Source organism: Aquarana catesbeiana, linkage group LG12 (assembly GCF_042186555.1).
Source record: "Aquarana catesbeiana isolate 2022-GZ linkage group LG12, ASM4218655v1, whole genome shotgun sequence".
Lineage (NCBI taxonomy): Eukaryota > Metazoa > Chordata > Amphibia > Anura > Ranidae > Aquarana > Aquarana catesbeiana.
In genome coordinates, this window is record NC_133335.1 from 107,992,358 (window position 1) to 108,019,563 (window position 27,206).

General features: G+C 42.4%; 1 protein-coding gene across 3 annotated transcripts in view; it reads left to right on the plus strand.

Moving 5' to 3' along the window:
• The window catches only part of MRPL45 (mitochondrial ribosomal protein L45), a 216,766-nt gene that overhangs the window by 172,101 nt on the left and 17,459 nt on the right, over positions 1 to 27,206 (plus strand). For all 3 annotated transcript variants that reach the window (XM_073608271.1, XM_073608270.1, XM_073608269.1), the window contains one exon: positions 1,934 to 2,104. In XM_073608271.1, coding sequence (XP_073464372.1) covers positions 1,934 to 2,104 — 171 coding nt within the window. The remainder of the gene's footprint in view (positions 1 to 1,933; positions 2,105 to 27,206) is intronic.

Consider the following 27,206-nt stretch of genomic DNA (forward strand, 5'->3'; position numbering starts at 1 on the left):
CCTGTGCCTATAGAAAGGGTAATATTTGTCTTTAGTCAGAGCTGCACAGTTTGTTTTAATCCTACAAACCTATCTTACCTGCATAGGCAGTTTTTTTGTAATGGTGAACTATCCTTTTAAGGCTTATTGAGAATCTTGCATGTGTTGTGCGGTATAGCTCCTTGGAGAGGTGTCTGTTAAAAACAATATGCGATTGACCTCTCTATAATTTGAGGGTCCATTTCCTCTGGTAAGGAGATTTGCCTTATCACAGTGGTGCAGTGTATCTGTCTATTACACTGAAGTTGGTGCGGCAATTTCCATCTTTCAGCAACTACATTGTATGCATGCTTTTATTATATTTTGCATTAATTAGCGCTGCATGTTATCTTAGCGTACAATATAATTTGGAATCAACGCATTTGTACTGACTGCTGATTTATTATTTTGTGTGTTCTAGCATGGATATTTTGCCTATATTTTAAAAATATGGAATTATTCTGTTCAAAAAATCTATTTAGTACTTAACATTCAGTAAAGGGAAAATCTATATGCAGTATATCACATAAATATATAAAAGAAGATAAACGGACCTTGGACAATGATGGGTAATGCAATAAGGGTTAATTGAGACTCTGGAGCATAAGATGGTGTTAGAACCTATTGTATTTCCACTTTTGCAGCCAAATTGGGATAAAACCTTCTTTATATTTGTTACATATCCCCATTCACCTAACATAACTTGAAAAAAAAAATAACACAATTTGCAACTTGCCTTTTTTAGATGCTCAGTTTTGGACCTTCCAGCCTTGGCAGCTGTTTTTGCCATAATTACCCCCTCAGATATCTTCATTATTAATTGTAACTAGATTTGAACACTTGTCTGCCCTAACAAATTGTTAAAGGTGTAGAGACTTCAATGCAGAGTATGTTTAATGAGAACAGACTTAGGACAGGCTCTATCTAAAAACCTTTCAATAAGCCATGACACCACCTCCTGAGGTAGAATTTTTTTTTTTTTTGGCAAGTTTGTTAATGGGAACACATAATAAACATATAGTGGGTTTTGTCAAATTTGACTGCAAAATGGAAATATGCTTTAAGGACTAGTTCACACTGAAACGCAACCATTCTTGTGAGGTCTGTTTTGACTACCCATTCATTTGAATGGGCTGCAAATTGCACCGAATCATGGAAAAAGTAGTGCAAGCACTGCAGTAGCATGCAATTTGGTGGCTTCAGGTACGACTGCATTTGCAATCTGCGTTTGTGGTGCCATTAACAATTCATTGGCACCTGGATGCAGATCACAAGGGCGTTCGCCTGTGGTTTGAAAAATGCACATGGAACACACCGTTCCTGCACTCTGTTTTGGTGTCAACCAGCCTTAAGAATGGCATGAGCTAATTCACAAGAAAGATGTCAGGGCTTTAGTGCTTTAGTACAGGTTGGGTCAGATAAATCAGGATAGAAGGCTGGGATATGAATTAAATGAAAGGTGCATGTGGTGAGACTAGATGTGAAAAGATGAGCAGGGAGGAATGTACGGTAAGGTATTCTGAGGCCAAGCTGGCCATACACGTATCAAATTTCTCTGTGGGTGGTCAGAGAGTAACTGCAGCTAGTCGTCGGTTTTTTGACAGGTCCTGGCTGTCAGAATGCAAGAGCCAGCAGAATAGCCATCCATCTGCGCTGTTTAGTGTAGATAGAGGAATCTGGTTATGTTTTTTTTGTTTGGCCCTCTATAGTATGAGTAGGCCCAAAGGCTGTTGGACTGTCATGTTTCAAGCAACCATCAAATTGTATGTATTTTTGTGTTTAAAGTATTCGGGGCCAAATAATTAGCTGCTCTCTTTAAAAAGCCTATAACATATTATAGTCAATAGAAAAAAAGTATCCGTTTTACTTCACTCATTCTTCTTTGCTTGCATTCTGCTGTTAACTGTGATTACAGACCCTAATAATCTATGATCGATTTGGCCGAGTTGAATGTGGAAAGGATAAGCCACGGGATGTGTTGGAGTATGTTGTTTTTGAACGTCACTTGGTAAACCCATATGGAGCATGGAGAATGCATGGAAAAATAGTTCCTGCCTGGGCACCACCTAAGGATCCCATTGTTAAGGTAAGTACAGGTAACGTAAAAAAGACTACCATGTAATGTTTAGTGTATGGTTCTTGAGCTAGTTCAATCTGGCAGTGCAATAACAGATTTCAGTTTACCATGACTGAGCTCTGGTTCACACCTATGCGATGTGGGAAACACAGGATTTGCTGCATTTCGCACATTGCATTGCAATCGCACGGCTGCGGGTGTCAGTGTTATCTTAACGACACACCGAAACATATCGCAAAACGCAGTGCGATTGCCAGAATCGCATTGCATGGGTGCGTACACCCATGCAATGCGATTCAGTTGCAGGGAAAAATGGTCCTGCGCCACTTTGATGTGATTTTGTTTAAGCCATACAAAATGTATGGCTGAAATTGCACCGCACAGACTTTGCATTTGCACAGGAAGTGGTGAACCCAGGCTCAGCCAAAAATAAAATCTAAATTTCTATATAGTTGCTGTTTATAAAGCACTGTGCATCTTTGTCCTTTTGATTGAGGCTCCAAACACATTAGACTAGCAAATATTTTACAATTCTTAAGACCATCCGCTTCAACAAGCATGTACAAAGCATTAATACGTTTTAATTTGGTTTGGAGGTTTATTCTTTAACCTCTTCCGGACCGTCCCAGGTACATTTACTGCAGTAGGGCGGCCTCTCTGCGTGAAATCACTTACTTGTGCATGATTCGAGCCCACCGACCCTGTGGTGATCGGCTTAGATTCAGAACCGATGCTTTATGGCCTGGGTCTGCTGATCGGTTTTGACGAATGGCAAAACGTCCTGTGCCTGTGTTTACATGATGATGCAATCTTTTCTCCTGGATTCCTTTTTGGTTCGAGCGTGAGAGCAGAGAGCATCTACTGTAAAAGCACTACACTGACACCAGAACACACAGGCACATTTAACCCCTTGATAGCCCCCCCCCCCCCCGTTAACTCTTTACCTCTGTCAGTGTCACTAGGTACAGTGTAAAGATTTTTTACTTATCACTGTATTGGTGTCACTGGTGAAGCTAGATAGCATTAGCGTCAGTCCCAGATAGGGTCAGGGTACCCGCCATATAGTCCTTAATAAAGTTTATTTAACCCCTTGATCTCCCCAGTTAACTCTTTTTACTGCCCTGTCCCAGTGTCATTAGTACAGTGTACAGATATTTTTTCTGATCACTGTATTAATGTTACGAGGGATGCCAGTTAGCGTTAGCACCAATCCCAGACAGCGTCAGATTGGCCGCCAAATATTCACGAATACATTTTAAGCCTTTAATTGCCAGTAACACTAACACTCACACACACTATACACCTCCGTTACTAGTATAGTCTGAACTGATCAATATCTTTGATCAGAACTATACTAGCGTCCCCAATAGTATAGTGCTCCCAAAAATGCAGCGTTAGCAGAATGACCCCCAGCACCTGCGATTAACCCCCCCAAACAAGTGCAGTGTCAGTAGATCACTGTCACTTCCGATACACAGCACACAAAACTGCCACATTGGCAGAGTCAGGCCTGATCTCTGCTAGCGCTAGCAGTTAAATATTTTTGTTTAAACGGTCCTCGACAACCAGGTCCTTTTTTACCTGGTAAGTTGCACTAGGTACCTTTTAAATTTATTGTCCAAAATGTCAAATGAAAGGTACACTAGTGAAGAGGCCTACAGGATAACTGAGCATGACAGATGAGATCGATGGGGAGACCTCACTGTCAGAATCGGGCTCTTTATTCTAACCTGTAGAGAGCAGCAGCACCCTGACAGATAGCTCTAATGACGAAGTAGAGTTTCCTGCTAAGGTCAGGTGTTAACCGACCCTGTTCCCAGGTTGCTAAGGGTGCTAAAATCGCATGATTCTCGTATGCAGCAGAGTGACCCGTACCAGTTCCGCTCTACCTTCTAGTGAGCCCCAGTGGCATTGTACATTCTGGCCGCAGACAAACCAGCACTGCAGTAACACTTGCTGGCATGGCGAGTCCTAGAAGTGCAATTCAAGCTGATGTGGTGACTAGCAAGTAGTGTCCCGCAACCACCAAGAATTCCAACACAGGCCCATAGTGCCCTTACTGATGCGCTTGCAAATCCCCCCCCCCCCATATTTACTAGCCAACCTGGAATTCAGGTGGAAACAGCAGATTTACCTCCCCTCGGTTTTGTTTGAGCTGTTTTTCGTGGAAGATCTGTATGATTGGCTCCACAAAATTTGGCCCCCCTGTGTAAACCACTTGGACCAAAAATTTGCAGCTTTGTATATGCCCCAACAAGCTGTCTGCATAGAAGCATCCCTGATTACGTTTTCTGGCCGCCTTGTTTTCAAACAGTTTCTCCCTAGCAAGCATGCCAGATTCAGGGTCAAAATGTATAAGCTCTGTGACAGGACAACAGGCTATACATGGAGTTTCCTAGTTTGAGGGAAAAGATAGCAGCATGGAGCCCCGTGACTGCCCAGACTACATAGGGAGCAGCGGCAGGATTGTTTGGGAATTGGTGTCATCCTTATTCGGAAAGGGGTACCACTTGTCTGAGGACATTTATTACACAAGCGTGCCACTTTTTAGACACCTTTTTGAATTTAGAATTGGCGCATGTGGCACCGTGAGGCAAAATAGCTTGTAAATTCCAGAATTAAATAGGGGGGGGAGAGAGCCTTCTTGAGAAGTAATGAATTGCTTGCAGTGAGGTGGAAGGACTAACAGAACATTTTTGTTCTGTCTTCCATTCACGCAGCTACGGAAGTCCAAACTACAACGGTGAATGGTGTTGTTGAGGAGGCCCTCTGTGTCCACGAGTACAACCTTAAAATGGGAGGGGTGGACTTCAATGACCAGAGGGGGCCATACTTAGTTACCCATAAGGCAAGATATATATTCCAAATGGCTTTGTTCAACACTTATGTACTGTACAAAATGTCAGGAAGACTTGGATCCTTCCTAAAATTCCAGGAATCGATCATCAACTGCCCTTTTGTATCCAGAAGGTGCTGTGGCCCAATTTCCCAAACCAGATGGAGTGAGCCAGCTGCATGAGAGGCATTTTCCAGATGTCCTCCCTTGGTATCCCTACCCAAAGAGCACCCCAAAAAAGATGTGACTGTAGAAAAGCGGATATTTTCGTGATGCCCGCTATTTTTGTCCCTCCTGTCCTGGCCAACCTGGTCTCTGCATCCAGGACTGTTTCCGTCGCTACCACACACTAATGGATTTTTAGTATACCCTAGGAGACCCTAACCTGGAACGTTTAAAGTTTTTAGTTACAAAAAATAAAACATAAAAAATGTAAAAAGCCAAAAATAGTTGTTTCTATTGAGTTATTCTGTTCTTACTGTTTTACTGTACTTTACACTGTACTGCTATATTGTAATGTTTTGTCACTGTGTTTTATTGTTAACCATTGTTTGCAGGTACGCCATTCAGCTGCAGCACTGATCTGTTCTGACAGCAACCGGGTTTGCTTTCAGCATAAGTAAATCAGTGACTAAATTGCTGTAGGAGTCGATTTCACCACAGCAATTAAAAAGAAAAAAAAAAAAAAAGATTGCCCGTATGTTTCGGCATATTTTTTTTTCATTTTTCTTGGCAGAGATTTCTTCATCCACATCGATGTGAATGGAGGAATCGGTTATGCCCTGTACACACGGGCAGACTTTTGGGCAACAAAGGTCCGACAGTCTTTCCGACAGACTTTTGACGGACTCCCGACGGACTTTCTAAAGAACGGACTTGCCTACACACGATCACACCAAAGTCCGACAGAGTCATACGTGATGACGTACGACCGGACTAAAATAAGGAAGTTGATAGCCAGTAGCCAATAGCTGCCCTAGGGTCGGTTTTCGTCCATCAGACTAGCATACAGACTAACAGATTTTTCGACCGGTCTCGAGTCTGTCGGACATATTTGAAACATGTTCCAAATCTAGAGTCCGTCAGACTTTCGACCGAAAAAGTCCGCTGCAGGTCCGATGGAGTCCACACATGGTCGGATTGTCCGTCGGACCAGTCCGGTCAAAGTCCGCTCGTGTGTACGCGGCATTAGGTTCCTTTTTTTTTTCGTTCAGCCCATCATTAGAAGTGGGTGGATGCAGGGCGGTATATTCTAATGTATCTAAATCTAATATCGATCGAATGAATGGAGGAATCTTTTTTTTTTTTTTTTTTTTTTCGTTCAGCCCACAGGCTGCATGAAAAAAAAGAACATTCCAAAATATACCCAACAAGGACCTGCAACGTAGAGGTACGTCACTGCATTTTGAGTGGGTCTACCTGGATGTTGCCTGCAGGTTTAGGCATCATCTTGGTAATGTTTTTTCAGCCAGCGGTCGGCTTTCATGTACAAGAAATCCTAGCGACTAATTAGTAGCTAGACTGCTTTTACAAGCAATGGGACGGGACGTCCCCCTCCCGCCGCCTTCCATGGTTTACTCGGGCTCTCCTGTCCGACCGGGAAGCCCGAGAATGTAGCCGGTGGTTCCTCTAGCTGACCATAGAGCTGATCGGAAACCAAAGCCGCTCCAATCATCTCTATGGCCTAAGAAATCGGAAGCTAAGAGCATTTCATCACCAAATATAAACAGTGCCATATTTAAATTGAGAACCGATCTTGGTGTGGTCAGATGCTTTAAGGGCAGAAGAGAGATCTAGAGTCTAAAAGACCCCACATTTTTCAAAAAAAAGAGTACCTATTACTACCTTTTTGCTGTCATAATAAGTGAAAAAAAAATAAAAATGAAAGGGACAGTTTAAAAATAAAATAAAAGGCAAATAATATATAATTAAAGCACCCCCTGTCCCCCGGTGCTCACACGCAAAGGCGAATGCCAGCGTCTCATGTTGTATGTAAACAGCAATTGCACTATGCATGTGAGGTATCACTGCGAACATCAGATTGAGTGCAGTAATTCTAGCAGTAGACCACCTCTAAATCTAAAGTGGTAACCTGTACATAGTTTGTTGCCGCTGCACGGGTGTGCGCAATTTTAAAGCATGTCTTGTTTGGTATCTATGTACTTGGCATGAGATCATCTTTTATATTTTACCAAATAAATTGGGCAATATATTGTGTTTTTGTCCATTAACCGCTTGCCGACCAGCCGCTGCAGTTTTACTGCGGCAGAATGGCACGGCTTGGTGAAACGGCGTTGCCTTACGTCGCTTCGCCTTTTGGCCACTAGGGGAATGCACCTGCAGCGTGTGCCCGGCGCCGATGCGAGTACCTGGTGGGCGCGATGACTGCCCAGCTCCTGCGATCGCTTGTGACAGAGCGAGAACCGGGATCTGTGTGATGTCAGATCCCGGTTCTTTCAGGGGAGAGGAGACAGATCGTGTGTTCATACTATGTATGAACACCGATATCTCTCTCTCCTCCTAGACAGTACCATCCCCCCACAGTTAGAAACACACATAGGGAACACAGTTAACCTCTTGATCGCCCCCTAGTGTTAACCCCTTCCCTGCCAGTGACATTTACACAGTAATCAGTGCATTTTTTAAAGCACTGATCGCTGTTCATAATTCCAGCTACCTTGACAAAGGCCCCTGTTTCAGTTGGAGAAAAAGAGCCCCAAAGCATGATGCTACCACCACCATGCTTCACTATGGGTATGGTGTTCTTTTGGTGATGTGCAGTGTTTTTTTGCCAAACATATCTTTTGGAATTATGGCCAAAAAGTTCAACATGATTTCATCAGACCATAACACATTTGGCCACATGCTTTTGGCAGACTTCAGATGTGTTTTTGCAAAATTTAGCCGGGCTTGGATGTTTTTCTTCGTAAGAAAAGGCTGCTATCTTGCCACTCTACCCCATAGCACAGACATATGAAGAATATGGGAGATTGTTGTCATATTTACCACAAAGCCAGTACTTGCCAGATATTTCTGCAGCTCCTTTAACCACTTGCCGACTGCCCACAGTCAATTCACAGCGGCAGAATGGCACTCCTGCGCAAATCGCCGTAACTGTACGGTGGGCGCTTTAAGGAGTAATGGGGATGCGCCGTGTCCCTAAGGAGCCGATGATAATGAGGGAGAATGTAGGTGTGGCGGTGTTCCGTTGATTGAAATGTTTTTATGATGGAAAAAACAGACAGATAAATTATCTTATAGTATTCACGTCTAGAATTACAAAAAAGGGGGAGTGTGTATTCCAGTGGTACCTTTCTTATAATAATAAAAAATCCTCTGTATAAAAACTGTATTTAGGGGTATAGCTAATGCAAAGTAAAATAGATAAAATAAATTGAATTCTGTCTAAATGTGTTATACCCTCTGGCAGTCGGTTGCCGATGCAATCTCAACAACCAAAAATGGTGATCCAGCTTACCCAACTTACTCCTCTATTTAATTGTCAAAATTAGGTTTGAGTGATTGGGGTGAAATGTCCAACCTGTGTTGCACCCCCTGGGTATCTTATCAGTAAAAAATGTATCTGCAAACTGAGACCTTTCCTATTCACCAACAATAAAATATAGATGTCAATATGATCAAATTGATTAATAATGCGTTCTACACAATCTGTGCGATTAACTTTAAACAGTCTTAATAAAAGTGCATATAAAAAGTGCTAAGTGCTTAAAAAGTGTCCAGTGATGACAAATAAGCTATTTAGCAAAGTGACAAGTGCTCTGAAATAAAAGCAATATTTGTTGCTTGCTGAAAGACAATATTGTAGAAAAAACTTTTTGTTTAGGTGCTTGCTAGTGATGGTGCTTCTACTGTGCATGCACTCACCAAATAGCCTCACCCCCACAGGGGTACTGCGTAGCCACAGTATCTACCAATGTGTAGCAATCCCTGATGGTCCTGGTCTGTGCTTTAAGTGTTGTTAGCAGCGTTTTGAATGTTCACCATGTAGAAGAGAAGGGATGCCCATAGTGTAAAACCGTTTATTAAAACTTTATTTTATTGATTAAAAAGTTGTACTCACATTTAAGATAAATTGTATAAGCATGAAAGTATGGGTGAATGATTGCCATCGGAAAGCTGTTTTCGTCTAGCCGGAGGTGACGTAAGACGGGGTCACGAACGTCTTGCAACACCTCCGGCTAGACGAAAACAGCTTTCTGACAGCAATCATTCACCCATACTTTCAATTAAATAGAGGCATAAGTTGGGTAAGCTGGACCACCCTTTTTGATTGTTGAGATCAAATTGGCAACCGGCTGCCAGAGGGTATAACACAACTTAATTTATTTTATCCATTTCACTTTCAATTGTTGCACAGATTGTGTAGAACGCATCATTAATCAATTTGAACATATTGACCTTTGTATCATATTGTTGCTGAATAGTAAAGGTCTCCGTTTGCATATATATTTTTTACTGATAAGACACCCAGGGGGTGCAACACAGTTTGGACACTTCACCCCAATCACTCAAACCTAATTTTGACAATTAAATATAGGAGTAAGTTGGGTAAGCTGGATCACCCTTTTTGGTTGTTGAGATTGCATCGGCAACCGACTGCCAGGGGGTATAACACATTTAGACAGAATTCAATTTATTTTATCTATTTTACTTTGCATTAGCTATACCCCCTAAATACGGTTTTTATACAGAGGATTCAGTATTATTATAAGAACGGTACCACTGGAATACACACTCCCCCTTTTTTGTAATTTTTAGACGTGAATACTAAAAGATAATTTATCTGTCTGTTTTTTTCCATCATAAAAACATTTAAATCAACGGAACAGCGCCACACCTACATTCTCCCTCATTATCATCTTGTTGCACTCCACGCAGGTTGAGGTGCGCTTGTAGAGGCAGCAGTTCCCTTTTTTATCTTTTTTGTTTTTTTCATTGCGCGGATTTACTCATATATCATTTTACCTAAGGAGCCGATGCTCGAGCGCCGGCGGCCGCGATGTCCGCCGGGCACCCGCGACTGCTCCTGACAGAGCAAGGATGGGGATTTGTGTGTGTAAACACACAAATCCATGTCCTGTCAGGGTAGAGGAAACTGTGTGTTCCTAGTATATAGGAACAACGATTGGTCTCCCCAAGTCAGTCCCTTCCCCCCACAGTTAGAACACACAGTGAGGGAACACATTTAACCCCTTGATCAGCCCTAGTGTTAACCTCTTCCCTGCCAGTGATATTTATACAGTAATCAGTGCATTTTTATAGCACCAATCGCAGTATAAATGCCAGTGGTCCCGAAAAGTGTCAAGTGTCCGATATGTCTGCTTTAAATCTATCCCCTATGTTGTAGACGCTATAACTTTTGTGCAAACCAATCAATATACGCTTATTGCAATTTTTTGTCTGTTTTTTTACCAAAAATATGTAGAACTATATATATATATATATATATATATATATATATATATATATATATATATATATATATATATATATATATATATATATATATATATATATATATATATATATATATATACATACATACATACATACAGCCTAAACTGATGAAGAAACTTGTTTTTTAAATTAGTGATATTTATTATAGCAAAAAGTTACAAAAATGTGTGTTTTTTTTTCGAAATTGTCACTCTTCTTTTGTTTATAGCGCAAAAAATAAAAATCGCAGAAAGCCATTTGTGGGAAAAAAGTACATACATTTTGTTTGGGTACAACGTCGCACGACCATGTAATTGTCAGTTTAAGCGACGCAGTGCTGTTTAAAAAAAAAATGGCTTGGTCAGGAAGAGGGTAAATTTTTCCGGGGCTGAAGTGGTTATTGTTGCTGTAGGCCTCTTGGCAGCCTCCCTGCCCAGTTTTCGTCTCGTCTTTTCATAAATTTTGGAGGGACATCCAGTTCTTGGTAATGTCACTGTTGTGCCATATTTTCTCCACTTGATGATGACTATCTTCACTCTGTTCCACGGTATATCTAATGCCTTGGAAATTCTTTTGTATCCTTCTCCTGACTGATACTTTTTAACAGTGAGTTCCCTCTGATGCTTTGGAAGCTCTCTGTGGACAATGGCTTTTGCTGTAGGATGCAACTAAGAAAATATCAGGAAAGACCTACTAGAACAGCTGAACTTTATTTGGGGTTAATCAGAGGCACTTTAAAACCTATGTTCTCACTGATGCGATTTGACATGTCAAATCGGCGCCTGTTGCCGGCAGTGGCACCGTCCGATTCCCAAGAGTAGTTTCTGTACTACTTTTGGTGACTGGGAGAGATTTGTATCGACATCTGTGCAGGAATCTGCACAGATGTCTCTAAAATCTCCCCTGAAGTCGGACTGACATGCGGGTATGAAATTGTGCGAGTTAAGCTGATGGCATCCCCAGTTCTAAGAGGGTGTGCACACTTTTGCAACCACACTATTTTCGTTTTTTATTTTGAACCCCACCCCCCCCCCAAAAAAAAAAAGATTTGTTTTCCAATTGAGTTGAAGAGTTTATAGGTCACATTAAAGGTGGAAAAAGTGCTGAAATTATTTATCTTTGTCTCATTTTTTTTTTACATCGCAGAAACCTGACATTTTAACAGGGGTGTGTAGACTTCATACATAATACATACGTGTGTGTGTCTGTATATCTAAAATTTAAGAGGGTCTGAATACTTTCCATCCCCACTGTAAAATATATATTCGAGTATAGGCCGACCCGAATATAAGCCGAGGCACCTAATTTTACCACAAAAAACTGGGAAAACGTACTGACTCGAGTATAAGCCTAGGGTGAGAACTGCAGCAGCTACTGTAAGTGGAAAAGAGGGTCAAAAGTGTCCATCTGCATGCCTCTACTGTGTCCATCTGCAGCCTCATGTACCTGATCTCGGGCGCTGTGACATGCAGTCAGTCTAGTCGGCGGCCGTCCTGTGTAACAAAGCTCCGCCTTGTCCTCGTCCGTGACGGAACACTAATTCAGTTTCCCAGCAGTGAGTCAGTGTTCTGCCTATCATGGAGGAGGAGGAGAATGCCAGGCTTTGTTACACTGGACGGCCGCCGACTAGACTGCATGTCACAGCGCCGGGAGATCAGGTGCATGAGGCTGCAGATGGGCACAGTGACTGGAGTATAAGCCAAGGGAACTTTTTCAGCACAAAAAAAGCTGAAAAACTCGGCTCATACTCGAGTATAAACGATGTGTGTGTGTGTGTGTGTGTGTGTGTGTATATATATATATATATATATATATATATATATATATATATATATATATATATATATATATATATATATATATATATATACATACACACACTTTTTAACCAGAGTATGTAATGCTTTCCGTCTATCTATTAAGTTCTTGTGGTAAAACCAAGGAAGCTTAGACTTCTGAAGTGTATCAATGCTTTACTAAACAGGGAAAAATCTGCACATACAAACTGTAGGATGCACAACACAACTTCTAGCTTACAAAATATGCCTACAAATATAAGCATGTACAATATGTACACATTAAGTAAACTAAACAGTTACTCAACTTAGGGGTCAAGGTGTCCTTCATAGTTCCTTGCTCAGAGTCCAACTCACAAAAGCGTCTCCTCGCATCCATGTCTCCCTCTTTGTCCTCCCAAACACGTTTCTTCTTCCACCTCTCCCCAAGCCCCTCCCACCCATTTCCTACATACACCAACTTCCTGCAAAGAACATCCTGTCTCAGTTATTTACATATCAATGGAGGGGGGAGGGCCTCTGTAAACATATGCTGCTACTAAACCTAACTATATTATTGCAATAAAGTCACTATACAAATGGCCATAGCAACACAGAGTATAGCCTCAAGTCAATTAAACTCCTGGGATATTGATCTGGTCAGTTAAGTGGCAGAGGGGGTTGTTAATCGGTTTCAGCTGCTTTGGTGTTAATGAAATTATCAGGTGCCCTAGATGAGCAACAATGAGACAACCTCCAAAACAGGAATGGTTTTAAAGATAGAGGCCACTGACGTTTGTTTTCCCTACTCATCATCTTTTCTGACTTTTTCACAAGTTTTGCATTTGGCTAGGGTCAGTGTCCTTACTGGTAGCATGAGGCGATACCTGGACCCTATAGAGGTTGCACAGGCAGTCCAACTCCACCAGGATAGCACATCAATAAGTGCCATTGCCAGTAGATTTGAGCGTGGCCTATTCTGACGCTTTTGCATCATCTCCCAGAGGATCACCAACTTAAATCTGACGCTCTCCTGTTTTGATGACATTTGGTTGCCTATTATAAACTGCTTAAATGTGAGTACCATTCTGTCATCTGCGTTCAATAAAGAGTGTTTTATGGTTTTACGCTATGGAATCTCCTCTTTCTTCTCTTATGCCTAAAACGTCACCATGACCCAGAAACAGCCTGTGGATTGCCGCACAGTGGCATACACTGTGACTGCGCATTACCCCTGCAGGGGTTAAAGAAGCTGGTGAGTGTCCGCATGATCACAAGACACGAGCACCTGGTCTCCAAGATTAATACAAATACCTGCCTTGTTTTACAAAGATGTCCTGTTTTTCACTTAAATTGCACTGAGCACTAGTCACGATTTAACCTATGTAATTATTCAGCAATGTTATGTTTGTCAATCACTATATGGGGTTTTTATGCGGATGGAATAGCTTTGGCTAAAGTCATTTTTTTATTTCATCCCCTCTTCCCCCTCCCCCAATTCAAAGGGGGCCAACCTAGCCGTTAAATTTGCTATATGCGATTTTGTTTATATTTTGTTTATAATTTACATGCGATTTTACATGTGGGATTTGGCCACACACACGATTTACAAAGTATTTTTAAACTAGGACAACGTTACACCTACACACTCCAAAGGGGGTCACTTTGCTGTTTTATGTTTGGTTTTATTTTCGTTGAATTTTTTATTTGCAATTTTGGTTTATACTTTATATGCGACTTTACATATGGGATTTGGCTACACACGATTTACCAAGTATTTCTATGAATTAGGACTGCGCCACACCCACACACTAACCCTTCACTTACCTTCTGTTTTTTCCACCTTGGTGGAAATCACATTTGTGGAGGCAGCAGTCCTTTATGCGATTTCTTCCATTGTTTCCATTTTTTTCCTTTTTCTCCACTAGGACAACGTTACACCTACACACTCCAAAGGGGGTCACTTTGCTGTTTTATGTTTGGTTTTATTTTCGTTGAATTTTTTATTTGCAATTTTGATTTATGCGACTTTACATATGGGATTTGGCTACACACAATTTTACCAAGTATTTCTATAAATTAGGACAGCGCCACACCCACACACTAACCCTTCACTTACCTTCTGTTTTTTCCACCTAGGTGGAAATCACATCTGTGGAGGCAGCAGTCCTTTATGCGATTTCTTCCATTGTTTCCATTTTTTTCCATTTTCTCCAATTTTTTAATTTTCTGTTCCGTTGCGCGGATACACCACTCATATTTCATTAGTAGATTTGATGCGTCTCCCAGAACAGTCTCAAGAGCATGGAGGAGATTCCAGGATACAGGCAGTTATTCTAGGAGAGCTGGACAGGGCCGTGGAAGGTCCTTAACCCATCAGCAGGACCAGTATCTGCTCCTTTGTGTGAGGAGGAACAAGATGAGTACTGCCAGAGCCCTACAAACTGACCTCCAGCAGGCCTCTGGTGTGAATGTCTCTGACCAAACAATCAGACTTCATGAGGGTGACCTGTGGACCCTTTGCTCAGTGCCCGGCACCGTGGAGCTCGGTTGGCATTAATTTGCCATTAAGCAGAATTGGCAGGTCCTTTTTCCACAGGTGAGAGCAAGTTCACCCTGAGCACATGTGACAGACGTGAAAGGGCCTGGAGAAGCCATGGAGAATGTTATCCTATATAATATCGTTCAGCATGACCAGTTTGGTGGCGGATCAGTGATGATGTGGGGAGGCACAGACCTCTACAGGCTAGACAATGGCATCCTGACTGCCACTAGATATTGGGATTAAATCCTTGGACCCATTGTCAGACCCTACGCTGGTGCAGTGGGTCCTGGTTTCCTCCTGGTGCATGACAATGCCCACCCTCATGTTGCAAGAGTATGCAGCCAGTTCCTGGAGGATGAAGGATTTGATACCATTGAATGGCCCCCCATGCTCGCCTGACCTAAATCTAATAGAACCCCTCTGGGACATTATGTTTCGGTCCATCCGATGCCACCAGGTTGCACATAAGTCTGTTCAGGATGTTCTGTTCATTGCTGCCCTGATCCAGATCTGGGATGAAATACCCCAGGACACCATCCGTCTCATTATGAGCATGCCCCGACGTTTCAGGCATGCATACAAGCACGTAGGGGGCCATACAAACTGAGTACTATTTTAATTTTCTGCAATGAAAGTTCAGCAAAATGGACTAGCTTGCTGCATCCTTTTTTCACGTTGTTTTTAGGGGTGTGTTTGAGTTCAGCACACTGTAGGTTAGTAATTTTCATTCCCATCAATGTGGCATCCTTTTGTTCCTAACACATTACACAGTCCATATCAGCATAGATATCCAGCATGATATTTTTCCCCATTGAGATCTCATGTGTTTTCAAAGTGCTCCTTTAATTTTTTTTTTTTTTTTTTTTTTGAGCAGTGTATAAACCTAAAACTGCATGAATGATGCCACCATGTGGTCAGAACCCCACATAGTTGCACTGTTTTTATATTGTGACAGTGTGTGCAGGATGAAGGTCCGCTGTCAGGGGGGGTGCAAGGGAAGTGCAGGCAGGTGCTGTACTATAACAACCTATATGCTACACCCTAAATATGGGTATAATATGTACAAAGGTGGACTTATCCTTTAAGGCAATTTTGGCTTTGGGAGCCCAAAGTTGTGTCTATATCAGTATCTCAGACCATTGCTGCCTGGACCAAGTGTATGGCCTGTAATTCCAGATCCATCCCTACATATGGTCAGAACTGCACATTTCCATCTTCCACTACTAATCGACTTCAGTATGTTCAAAATTCTGCAGCCAGTATCCTGACAAGGTCTGGTACAAGTGATCCTATTACCCCAATTCTGGAGTCCTTGCATGGTCTACCTGTCAGGTTTCGCATAGACTTTTAATATCCTATTGCTCACCTATAAGGCCCTTCATGGCTTGGTACCCCATTATCTCTCTGAACTTTTATCAACTTGCTCCCCCCTTGTAACCTCCACTCCTCAAATTTTGGTTTGCCATGTGTCTCCACTACTTACCTACATTCAATGGGAGACCAAGCCTTTTCCTGCTATACTCCAAAACTCTGGAATTCACTTCCTAAAAACAGCAGAGAGTCATCTTCTCTAAACTCAGTTAAATCGAATCTAAAAACGTTTTTCTTTAGACAAGCTTTCATCTAATTGTTCCTTTTTTTCTTTTTTTTTATCCTGTAAATTTCTTGTGTTTTCCTTGTAAAGCGCTTTGAGAAGCCACCTTTTAAAAGGCACTATATTAAATAAAGTTTATTATTATTTACGCATCATCAACGCTATCTGCATTTTGCATTTGGTAATCAGCAATGCCATTTTGTGATTCTTGCCTGACCTTAACCGTAAGATAGCCTTTCTGGAGGCTATTACCTCTGCCAGGAGAGTCTCTGTCCATGGAAGGAGCTTTTCTTAGTGTTGCACCAGTACCATACTGGTAGTGTTGCACCAGAAGTAGGCCCAAGGCCTCCTTCCCCCTGGAGCTAGTATCTGCCTTCCACTTTAATCCAGGATATTGTTCTTCCTTATGTCTAACTCTAAAACACCCTAGGGAAATTTATCTCCACTGTGTGAACATGGTGCACTGTGAGCGTTTACCTGTCGGCTATCACCACTTTTAGGAAAATGTATTCCCTCTTTGTTGTTTTGTTCATGATTCCCACAAGGGTCTTTCTGCCTTTCGCCCTACCGTTGCTAGATTGAGCAGACTAGTATCATTAAGACCTATAGTTCGAAGGATAGTGTTCCTTCCTGTTAAAGCACACTCTGCCAGATCTGTTTGTTCTTCTTGGGCTTTTCAGCATCAGGCTTCCTTTTCTCAGATTTGCCTCCTCTGATGTCGGTTTCAGGTGTAAGGTGCTACAAGCTGTTCTCAGTCTGTCAAGTTCTTTTTGACCTGTTTGTTACGTGGGCCTGTTGGCATTGTTTGCTTTGTTGACAACCCCTAAAGGCTCGTACACACGATAGGAAAATCTGATGGAAAAACTTGTACGACAAGCTGTCTGCCGATTTTCGGATCGTTTAGTACGGTGCTTTCGACAGCCGATTTCGCTTTTTCGTTAGATAAAAGCTGGATGTGCAGACTATAAATTTTTTGTCGGATGTGAAGTCAACGTCCAATTTTTGTTTCATTATGAATGGTTTTCGTATGAAAAAAATTGTAAAAGCAAGACTGCGCATGCTCAAACGAAACAATACATTCAAAACTATTCAACTTATTACGTCACTTCTGACGTATTCTGTCGTAAGAACGTTCGGTCGTCTGAAAATCTAAGCGTGTGTATGAGGCTTAAGAGTGCTTTTGGATGTCCCAGCCGTAATGATTTAGACTAGAGAAGCTTGTGTCGTGTACTGTACGATCAGGAAAATAGGGCTTTTGACTTGCCGATAAAATCTGTTTTGTACAGGAAACGGGACCCTCCATCCTGTTGTTCTTCTGATCTCCTTGCTTGCTACAAAGTTGAAGCCAAGCTGAGAGTGTACGGGGTTATATAAGAGCATGTCCTTGTAGCCTTCAGTTTGGGAAGCAAAGCCCCATATAATTAGTGTTCCCTACAGACTAAGCAGACATTGGTGTTTCTACACTGCTCTCTGCATTTCTTACTGTATAAGTACAGTGTAAAATGCAGGCATAGTGTGTGGTTTTTCCAGCAGTGCCTGAGATGGGGACCCTTATTCTGAGTGGCAGTTTTGTTTTGTCATTTTTGTGAACTACTGTACATGACTTCCTATACTGCCATTGCAGACAATATTTGAGGTCAGGCAATTCACCTATTGAAGTAGATTAGACTGGTGTTTTCAAGTGTAGATGACAGTGCATGTGCTTAGGTCTGAATGCTGACCAAATGGGTGATCCAATGGTTCTGGTCTGAGAGCTGATATTTTTATCATAGATACTGAAACTGTACCATGTTTGTGTAATGGGTCATAGACCGCTGAAATTTAGGCCATTCAGCCTACATGATAGCATGGATGGGGAGGAGTTTCCTATTGCCAGCTATTGTATTAAGGCACCCGCTGCTAAGGATGCAGTTACTGCTCAGTTGTTAATTTTTCATCCTTGGTTCCTATAGGGCCACCCATGGCTTGAATTTGGATATTGCCCATTTCAGCAGGAATCAGCCATCATTTCAAATCGTCTATGGGGACTTTAAAGTCCCCATAGACATATACAATGTATAGTATCACTTTTAAAGTGATACTAACATTGCATAGTTAGTACAGCAAACTCCTCCTTTATTTTTTATTCAGCCCCCTGAGTTGAATGGAAGAAAAAAAAGCTGTCAGTGTGTACCAGGCTTAAGTACCTTTTTCCTGCAGAGATGTGGTGTAGTCACATGATATTTCCCCGTTCTTTGGCATCTGCAGAGGAAGATCTCCTTTTTTGCGGAGGGTGGGTTTCTGTTACTATAGTATGAGTCTGTACAGCCCTGATTGGTGTTGTCAGTCGCATGACTTAAAAGTTTCAGAAGAGAAATTCAAATTAAATTATAAATATTAATCACTTTCATGCCGGGCCAGTTCTGACATTCCTCTTCTACATTTAAAAATCATAATTTTTTTGCTAGAAAATTACTCGGAACCCCAAACACTTAATCAGTTGTTTACTGCTTTTAAATCATAATGACAACCGAAACTACCCAAATGACCCTGATCAAGTTTACATTCCCCAGTTCTTAATACCATGTAATGCCCCCTTTAACATCAATGACCGCTTGTTGTATTTGTGAATTGAGGCTCTTTATCTTCTCAGATGGTAAACCCTGCCCATTCCTCTTAGCAAAAAGCCTCCAATTCCTGTAAATTCTTGGGCTGTCTTGCATGAACTGCACGTTTTTGAGATCTCCCCAGAGTGGCTCAATGATATTGAGGTCAGGAGACTGAGATAGCCACTCCAGAACCTTCACTTTATTCTGCTGTAGCCAATGACAGGTCGTCTTGGCCTTGTGTTTCGGATCGTTGTCATGTTGGAATGTCCAAGTACGTCCCATGCGCAGCTTCTTGGTTGATGAATGCAAATGTTCCTCCAGTATTGTTTGATTACATATTGCATTCACCTTGCCATCATTTTTGACCAAATTTCCTGTGCCTTTGTAGCTCACATTCCCAAAACATCAGCGATCCACCTACGTGTTTCACAGTAGGAATGGTGTACCTTTAATCATAGGCCCTTGTTGACTCCTCTCCAAATGAAGCGTTTATGGTTGTGGCCAAAAATATCAGTTTTGGTCTCATCACTCCAAATGACTTTGTGACAGAAGGTTTGAGGCTTGTCTCTGTGCTGTTTGGCATATTGTAAGCGGGATACTTTGTGGCATTTGCATCGTAATGGCTTTCTTCTGGCGCCTGAACCTTGCAACCCATCTTTCTTCAAGTGCCTCCTTATTGTGCATCTTGAAACGGCCACACCACATGTTTTCAGAGTCCTGTATTTCACCTGAAGTTTTTTGTGGGTTTTTCTTTGCATCCCGAACAATTGATTGGTGTTGTCAGTCGCATGACTAAAAAAAAAAAAAAAAAGTTTCCGAGGGGAAATTCAAATTACATTATACATATTAACCACTTCCATATATATATATATATATATATATATATATTATACACACACAAACTTGAAAAAGTATTCGTATCTCTTGAAATTTTCCACATTTTGTCATGTTACAACTAAAAATGTAAATGTATTTTGTATTATGTGATAGACTAACATAAAGTGGCACATAATTGTGAAGTGGAAAGCAAATAACTGGCTTTCAATTTTAAAAAAAAAATAAATATCTGTAAAGTGTGGCGTGCATTTGTACTCAGCCCCCTTTACTCTGATACCCCTAACTAAAATCTAGTGGAACCAGTTGCCTTTAGAAATCAATTAGTTATCTAATAGTCTAATTAGTAAATATAGCCCACCTGTGTGTAATTTACTCTGAGTATAAATACAGCTGTTCTGTGAAGCTGTGAGGTTTGTTAGGTAACCTTAGTGAACAAACAGCATCATGAAGGCCAAGGGATAAAGTTGTGAAGAAGTTTAAAGCAAAAATATCCCAAGCTTTGAACATCTCACGGAGCACTGTTCAATTCATCATCCGAAAATAGAGTCTGGCACAATTGCAAACCTACCAAGACATGGCCATCCACCTAAACTGACAGGCCGGGCAAGGGTAGCATTTATCAGAGAAGCAGCCAAAGAGGCCCATGGTAACTCTGGGGGAGCTGCAGAGATCCACAGCTCAGGTGGGAGAATCTGTCCACAGGTCAACTATTAGTCATGCACTCCACAAATCTGGCCTTTATGGAAGAGTGGCAAAAAGAAAGCCATAAGAAGTCCCATTTGCAGTTTGCGAGGAGCCATGTGGGGGAACACAGCACACGTGCTATGGTCAGATGAGACCAAAATTGAACTTTTGGCCTAAAAGCAAAACGCTATGTGTGGCAGAAAAATAAACACTGCACATCACCCTGAACACACCATCCCCACCATGAAACATGGTGTCAGCAACATCATGTTGTGGGGATGCTTTTCTTCAGCAGGGACAGGGAAGCTGGTGAGAGTTGATGGGAAGATGGATGGAGCCAAATACAGGGTAATCTTAGAAGAAAACCTGTTAAAGTCTGCAAAAGACTGAGGCAGAGGTTCACCTTCCAGCAGGACAATGACCCTAAACGTACAGGCAGAGCTACAATGGAATGGTTTAGATAAAGGTATATTCATGTGTTAGGATGGCCCAGTCAAAGACCTAAATCAAATTGGAAATCTGTGGCAAGACTTGCAAAGTGCTGTTCAGGTGCTCTCCACCCAATCTAACAGAGCTTGAGCTATTTTGTAAAGAAGAATGGGCAATAATTTCACTATCTATATGTGCAAAACTGGTAGAGGCATACCCAAAAAAACTTTCAGCTATAATTGCAGCGAAAAGGTGGTTCTACAAAGTATTGACTCAGGGGGGCTTAATACAAATGCACCCCACATTTTTCAGATTTTTTTTTGAAAATCATTTCTCATTTCCTTCCACTTCACAGTTCTGTGCCAATTTGTGTTGGTCTATCACATACAATTCCAATAAAATACATTTTTACGTATTTTGTTGTAACATGACAAATTAAGAGGTTTGAATACTTTTTTTCAAGGCAATGTGTGTGTGTGTATTAGGGATGACCCGAACACCCCCCGGTTAGGTTCGCACCAGAACCTGCGAACGGACCGAAAGTTTGCGCAAACTTTAGAACCCCATTAAAGTCTATGGGACTCGAACGTTCAAAATCAAAAGTGCTAATTTTAAAGGCTAATATGCAAAAAAAAGTGAAATATTCCTTTAAATATCGTACCTGGGGGGTGTCTATAGTATGCCTGTAAAGTGGCGTGTGGTTCCCTTGCTTAGAACAGTCCCTGCACTAAATGACATTTGTAAATGAATAAAAGTCATTTAAAACTGCTTGCGGCTTTATTGTAATGTCGGGTCCCGGCAATATGGATGGAAATCAGTGAGACAAACGGCATGGGTACCCCCCCCAGTCCATTACCAGGCCCTTTGGGTCTTGTATGGATATTAAGGGGAACCCCGCACCCAAATTAAAAAAAGGAAAGGCATAGGGCCCCCAGGCCCTATATACTCTGAACAGCAGTATACAGGTGGTGCAAACAAGACAGGGACTGTAGGTTTGTTGTTAACTAAAATCTGTTTGTAATTTTGAACTGGTACATTTTTAAAGTGTAGCTCCAGCCAAAAAAATCTATTTTAAGCTTTTTGGAAAACACAGGGAAGGGTTATCACCCCTGTAACATTTGTTTTGCTGTCTGTGCACCTCTTCAGAAGATTTCTCCTCACTTTCTGTCCCAATGACAAATTTTTTTTTTAAATTTGGGGGTTTTAGTGAAACAAGGATTGGTGATAAAGCATCAGTGTAGAGGAGACACGTTTTTCCCATATTAACTCTTACAGGAGGGAATTTCCCTTCCTAGGGGTAGATTTCATCTCACTTCCTGTTGTCTTCTTCTGTTTACAAGTAGGAGTCGTTTGTAAGTTGGATGTTTGAAAGTAGGGGCCTGCCCTATATACTCTGCAGAAATTGGGGCCTTAGGTGTTTGTGTTGCCACAACACTGTAAGCCCTCACAGTTACTCTTGGTGGGCGTAGGAACGGGCCTGCTGTGAAATATTATATCAAGAATTGTAATTAAATGCACCTGTTGAACAGGGGCAGAAAAATTGGGCCTTAGGCATTGGTGCCACAACACTGCAACCCCTCACAGATGCTATAGTTGGAGCGCAGGAATGAGCCCTGCTGCAAAGTATTGCATCAAAAATTGTAATTATACGCCCCTGTTACACGGGCTGAAAAATTGGGCCTTGGGCGCTGGTGCTGGTGCCACAACACTGCAACCCCTCACAGATACTCTAGTTGGAGCGCAGAGGCAGAAAAATTGAGCCTTAGCCACTGGTGGCGGTGCCCAGAACCAAAAATGTTGTTACAAACTATCAGCATGAAAATTGAGGAGGAAGAGGATTGTCACTCAACATAACAGGATAGTCAGTTAGCATCAGCATAGGCAGTCTTGAAGGTGCTTGGTAGCTGGTGATCCAAGACTGATTCATTTTTATGAAGGTCAGCTGATCGACCGATTCGGTGGATAGGCGCACCCTGTAATCGGTTACAAAGCCTCCAGCAGCACTGAATGTGCGTTCCGAAAGAATGCTGGATGCAGGACAGGCCAGTAGCTCAATTGCATACTGTGCAAGCGCTGGCCACTGATCCATCCTCAAGACCCAGTAACCCAGAGGATTTTCGGGGGGAAAGGTGTCCAAGTCTGATCTTGCCCCTAGGTATTCCTGCACCATGTGAATCAGACGCTGGCGATGGTTGCTGGAACCGATCATACCTTGGGGCTGCGGACTAAAAAATTGTCTGAACGCATCGGTCAGACGGCCACCTTCTCCACCGCTCCTTCTGTGACTGACCGAAGCCTCAGCAACACGTTGTCCATGAGGACCAGGAAATTGTAACCGCCCAGGCTCTGGAAACACATTGCACAAACCTTTCTGCAAGGCCTTTCCGAAGATGTTTCATCCTCTGCGATGGCAAGATAAGGTCCGCAACCTTACCCTTGTAACGTGGATCAAGGAGGGTTGCCACCAGTAATGATCCCTCCCCTTGATACCACGAATACGAGGATCCTTCCGCAGGCTTTGCAGGATCAGGGAGGCCATGCAGCGTAGGTTTGCTGAGGCATTCGGTCCAGAGTCCTCTGGGTCACTAAGGACGACATGATCCACAGCCACCTCCTCCCAGCCACGTACAAGTCCATGGGTTTCTTCAGACTGTAAATGAACCCTTGAAGGCTGATGCTGAGTGCCAGGCTCCACCTCCATACTGACACAATCCTCCTCCTCCTCATCTTCCTGTGTGATCGGCGGGCACGCAGGAACACTGTCTGGATAAAGGGGGCCTTGAGAGGTAAGGAAGTCCTCCTCTTCCTCCCTCTGTTCTGCCTCAAGTGCCCTGTCCATTAATCCACGCAGCGTGTGCTCCAACAGGTGGACAAGGGGGACAGTGTCACTGATGCATGCACTGTCACTGCTCACCATCCTCGTGGCCTCCTCAAATGGTGACAGGACAGTGCATGCATCCCTGATCATAGCCCACTGGCGTGGGGGGAAAAAAACAAGCTCTCCTGACCCTCCTACCTGCCCAAGAACCGCTGCACCACCAGGTTAAGGACGTGAGCCAAACGGGGCACATGGGTCAGTTGTCTCTGTCAGAGGGTGGAGAGGAGGTTGGTGCCATTGTCGCAAACCACCATTCCTGGCTTAAGCTTGCGTGGCGTCAAGGAGAAGGCGGTCTATATGAAGAGGAATGTTGTATTGATCATAGTGGACGGGAACAAAATATATATATATATATATATATATATATATATATATATATATATATATATATATATATATAATGTGTGTATATATATGTGTGTATATATATGTGTATATTAGGGCTGCACATCTTCACTGGTCATTCGATTCGCTTACGATTATCTGTTCAACGATTCGATTAGATTCCGCGATGCATCACAATTACCAACGAGCTCCCACTTCCGCTTGGGCCGCCTAGGTGGCCCTTCCACCCTGCAATCTTCTGGGACACATCACAGTTCCCAAAAGATTGCCCGGCTATGCAGGACAGCGCAGCGAGACATGCGCACCCGGCTGTGAAGCTGCAAGCTGTCACAGCCGGATGCCTACAGTAGTATTGCCAGCGCTGTGGACAGACGGGGGAGAGACTGGAACTCCGCTTTGAATTAAAAATAACCTCACTCCCTAAAAAGTGCAGTAATCTGGTGCACTACAAGGTATAGAGATTCACACACGGCTGCTGGGAGGTCAAAAGGGTAGAATCCACAGATGACAAACAGCCCTGTGAAGTTCCCTGTACTGTCTCTGTGCTGACCAGTGGCGGCTGGCGCTCAAAATTTTTTTGGGGGGCGCAAACAAACTGAAAAATACTGCACCTCCCCCATCAAACGCAGCCACCTGTGCCCGTCAAACGCAGCCACCTGTGCCCGTCAAACGCAGCCACCTGTGCCCGTCAAACGCAGCCACCTGTGCCCGTCAAACGCAGCCACCTGTGCCCGTCAAACGCAGCCACCTGTGCCCAAACTCAGCCACTTGTGCCCGCCAAACTCAGCCACCTGTGCCCGCCAAACTCAGCCACCTGTGCCCAAATGCAGCCACCTGTGCCCATTAAATGCAGCCATCACTGACCCCCCACAATTACTTTCTTTTAATAAATATATTACAATTGATGCTGTGCCCCCGCTGTATGTGCTTTTAAAAAACGATGTCACTTCATACCAAATTTCGCCGGTATACGATCATGTGACTCCCGGCCGTCCCGCCCCTCTCCGCTCTCCTCTTCCCGCTTCACTCACGTGTCTCCTGAGTCCTGACGTCAGTGGGGAATTCTCAGTCCCGCCCGCTGACTATAGTTATCGTATCAGAAGGGAGGCGGGCGGGACTGAAAAATCCCTGCTGTCGTCAGGAGACGGAAGCGGAAAGCGAAGAGGGGCGGGGCGGGCCGGGAGTCACATGATCGTATACCGGCGAAGTTCGGTATGAAGTGACATTGTTTTTTAAAAAGCACATACAGCGGGGGCGCAGCATCAATTGTAACACATTTTTTAAAATAAAGACATTTTAAAAACATGCTCGAGCGCTTTCCCGGGAGGGGCGGGGCTACTAATGACGTCACCGGACATTGATTTTCCGGTTTTTATGCATCGATGCCGCATCGGGGACACCCGAATCGCGATGCAATGATTAATTTCAGCACCCCTAATATATATATATATATATATATATATATATATATATATATATATATATATATATATATATATGTATAAAAGGAAAAGACACCGCGCTCAAAAGTGTAAATACTACTAAGCTGCAGTTCACATGTGCGATATCCACAAAAATATAAAGAAAAGAACTGCGCTATACCTTAAAAGGATATATGTGAATATATGTGACAAATGATATGAACTCTGTGCCTGAGTGCAATAGTGAAAAAACACACTGGTATAAAACTGAATGCATATAGTCACTACCACAAAAAATAAATTAAAAATAAAAATTACAAGTCCATAAATCAAATAAACCGATAGTCCACTAGGTAGTGGGAAGAAGCCCCTGATCGCCGTTCATAGGGATCGATGTGTGGAGGGAGAGAGTAGGAAAACACCCATCAAAGTGATCCACCACCACCTGAAATGCACGCTTACCAAATAGCAAGCTGAATGAGCTTGATTAAATGAACCGGAGGTCGGATGGACATGGATCTGCAGCGTCACTCTGTGTGTTGTACCAAACAGCAGGTGGACTGGCTGGAATGGAGACCTGGATACCCAGCTAGCATTAAGACGTCCCTCTAGCGGCGTGGCCGCGGGCGGATTTAGGAAAATACCAATCCCCGAATTACCACCATAGGAATGAAAGAGAGGTATCCATAGTGTGACTCTGTAAAAAGATTTATCAAAAACGTAAATAAAACACTTACAATTTAGTAGTGAACAGAGAGCAAAAATTGCCGGCCAGCTGGCGAGCGCCCGTCCTATTGTGAGGCGATGACGTCAGAGCGTCACCTTCCCGACGTCCGTTTCTTCTAGTAACTGACGTTGTCTAGGGAACAGGGAATACCACTTTCATTTAATTCATTTTATTTTTAATTTATTTTTTGTTGTAGTGACTCTCTCTCTCTCTCTATATATATATATATATATATATATATATATATATATATATATATATATATATATATATATATATATATATATATATATATATATATATATATAATTACACACACTGTGCAGAGGACACGGTACACTAACTGTAAATATTGCTGCTGCCTGTGGTATTAATAGGATCAGAACACCAGCAATTGTCTTCAGGTAGCTTTAGGTGCACACTGTGCAGAGGACACAGTACGCTAACTGTAAATACTGCAGCTGCCTGCCTGTGGTACTAATAGGATCAGAAGAACACCAGCAATTGTCTTCAGGTAGCTTTAGGTACACACTGTGCAAAGGACACAGTACACTAACTGTAAATACTGTAAAAACGCCTGCCTGTCAGTATATTAGGAAGAGAATAACAGGAACGGATCTAGCTAAACTGAATACAGTGTGTGTATATATATGTGTGTATGTATGTGTATATGTATGTGTGTGTGTGTGTATATATATATATATATATATATATATATATATATATATATATATATATATATATATATATATATATATATATATATGTATATATATGTATGTGTGTGTGTGTGTGTGTGTATATATATATATATATATATATATATACACATATACACACACAATACACTGTAAGTGCAGCTAACTGACTCGCCTGCCTACTCTATCTAACTTAAACCAAATGACACTTTCTCTCTGTCTATCTCTCTCCGCCGCAACACACTACACAAGGCCGCCACGCAGGGGGCCTTATATAGTGTGGGGAGTGTACTAAAC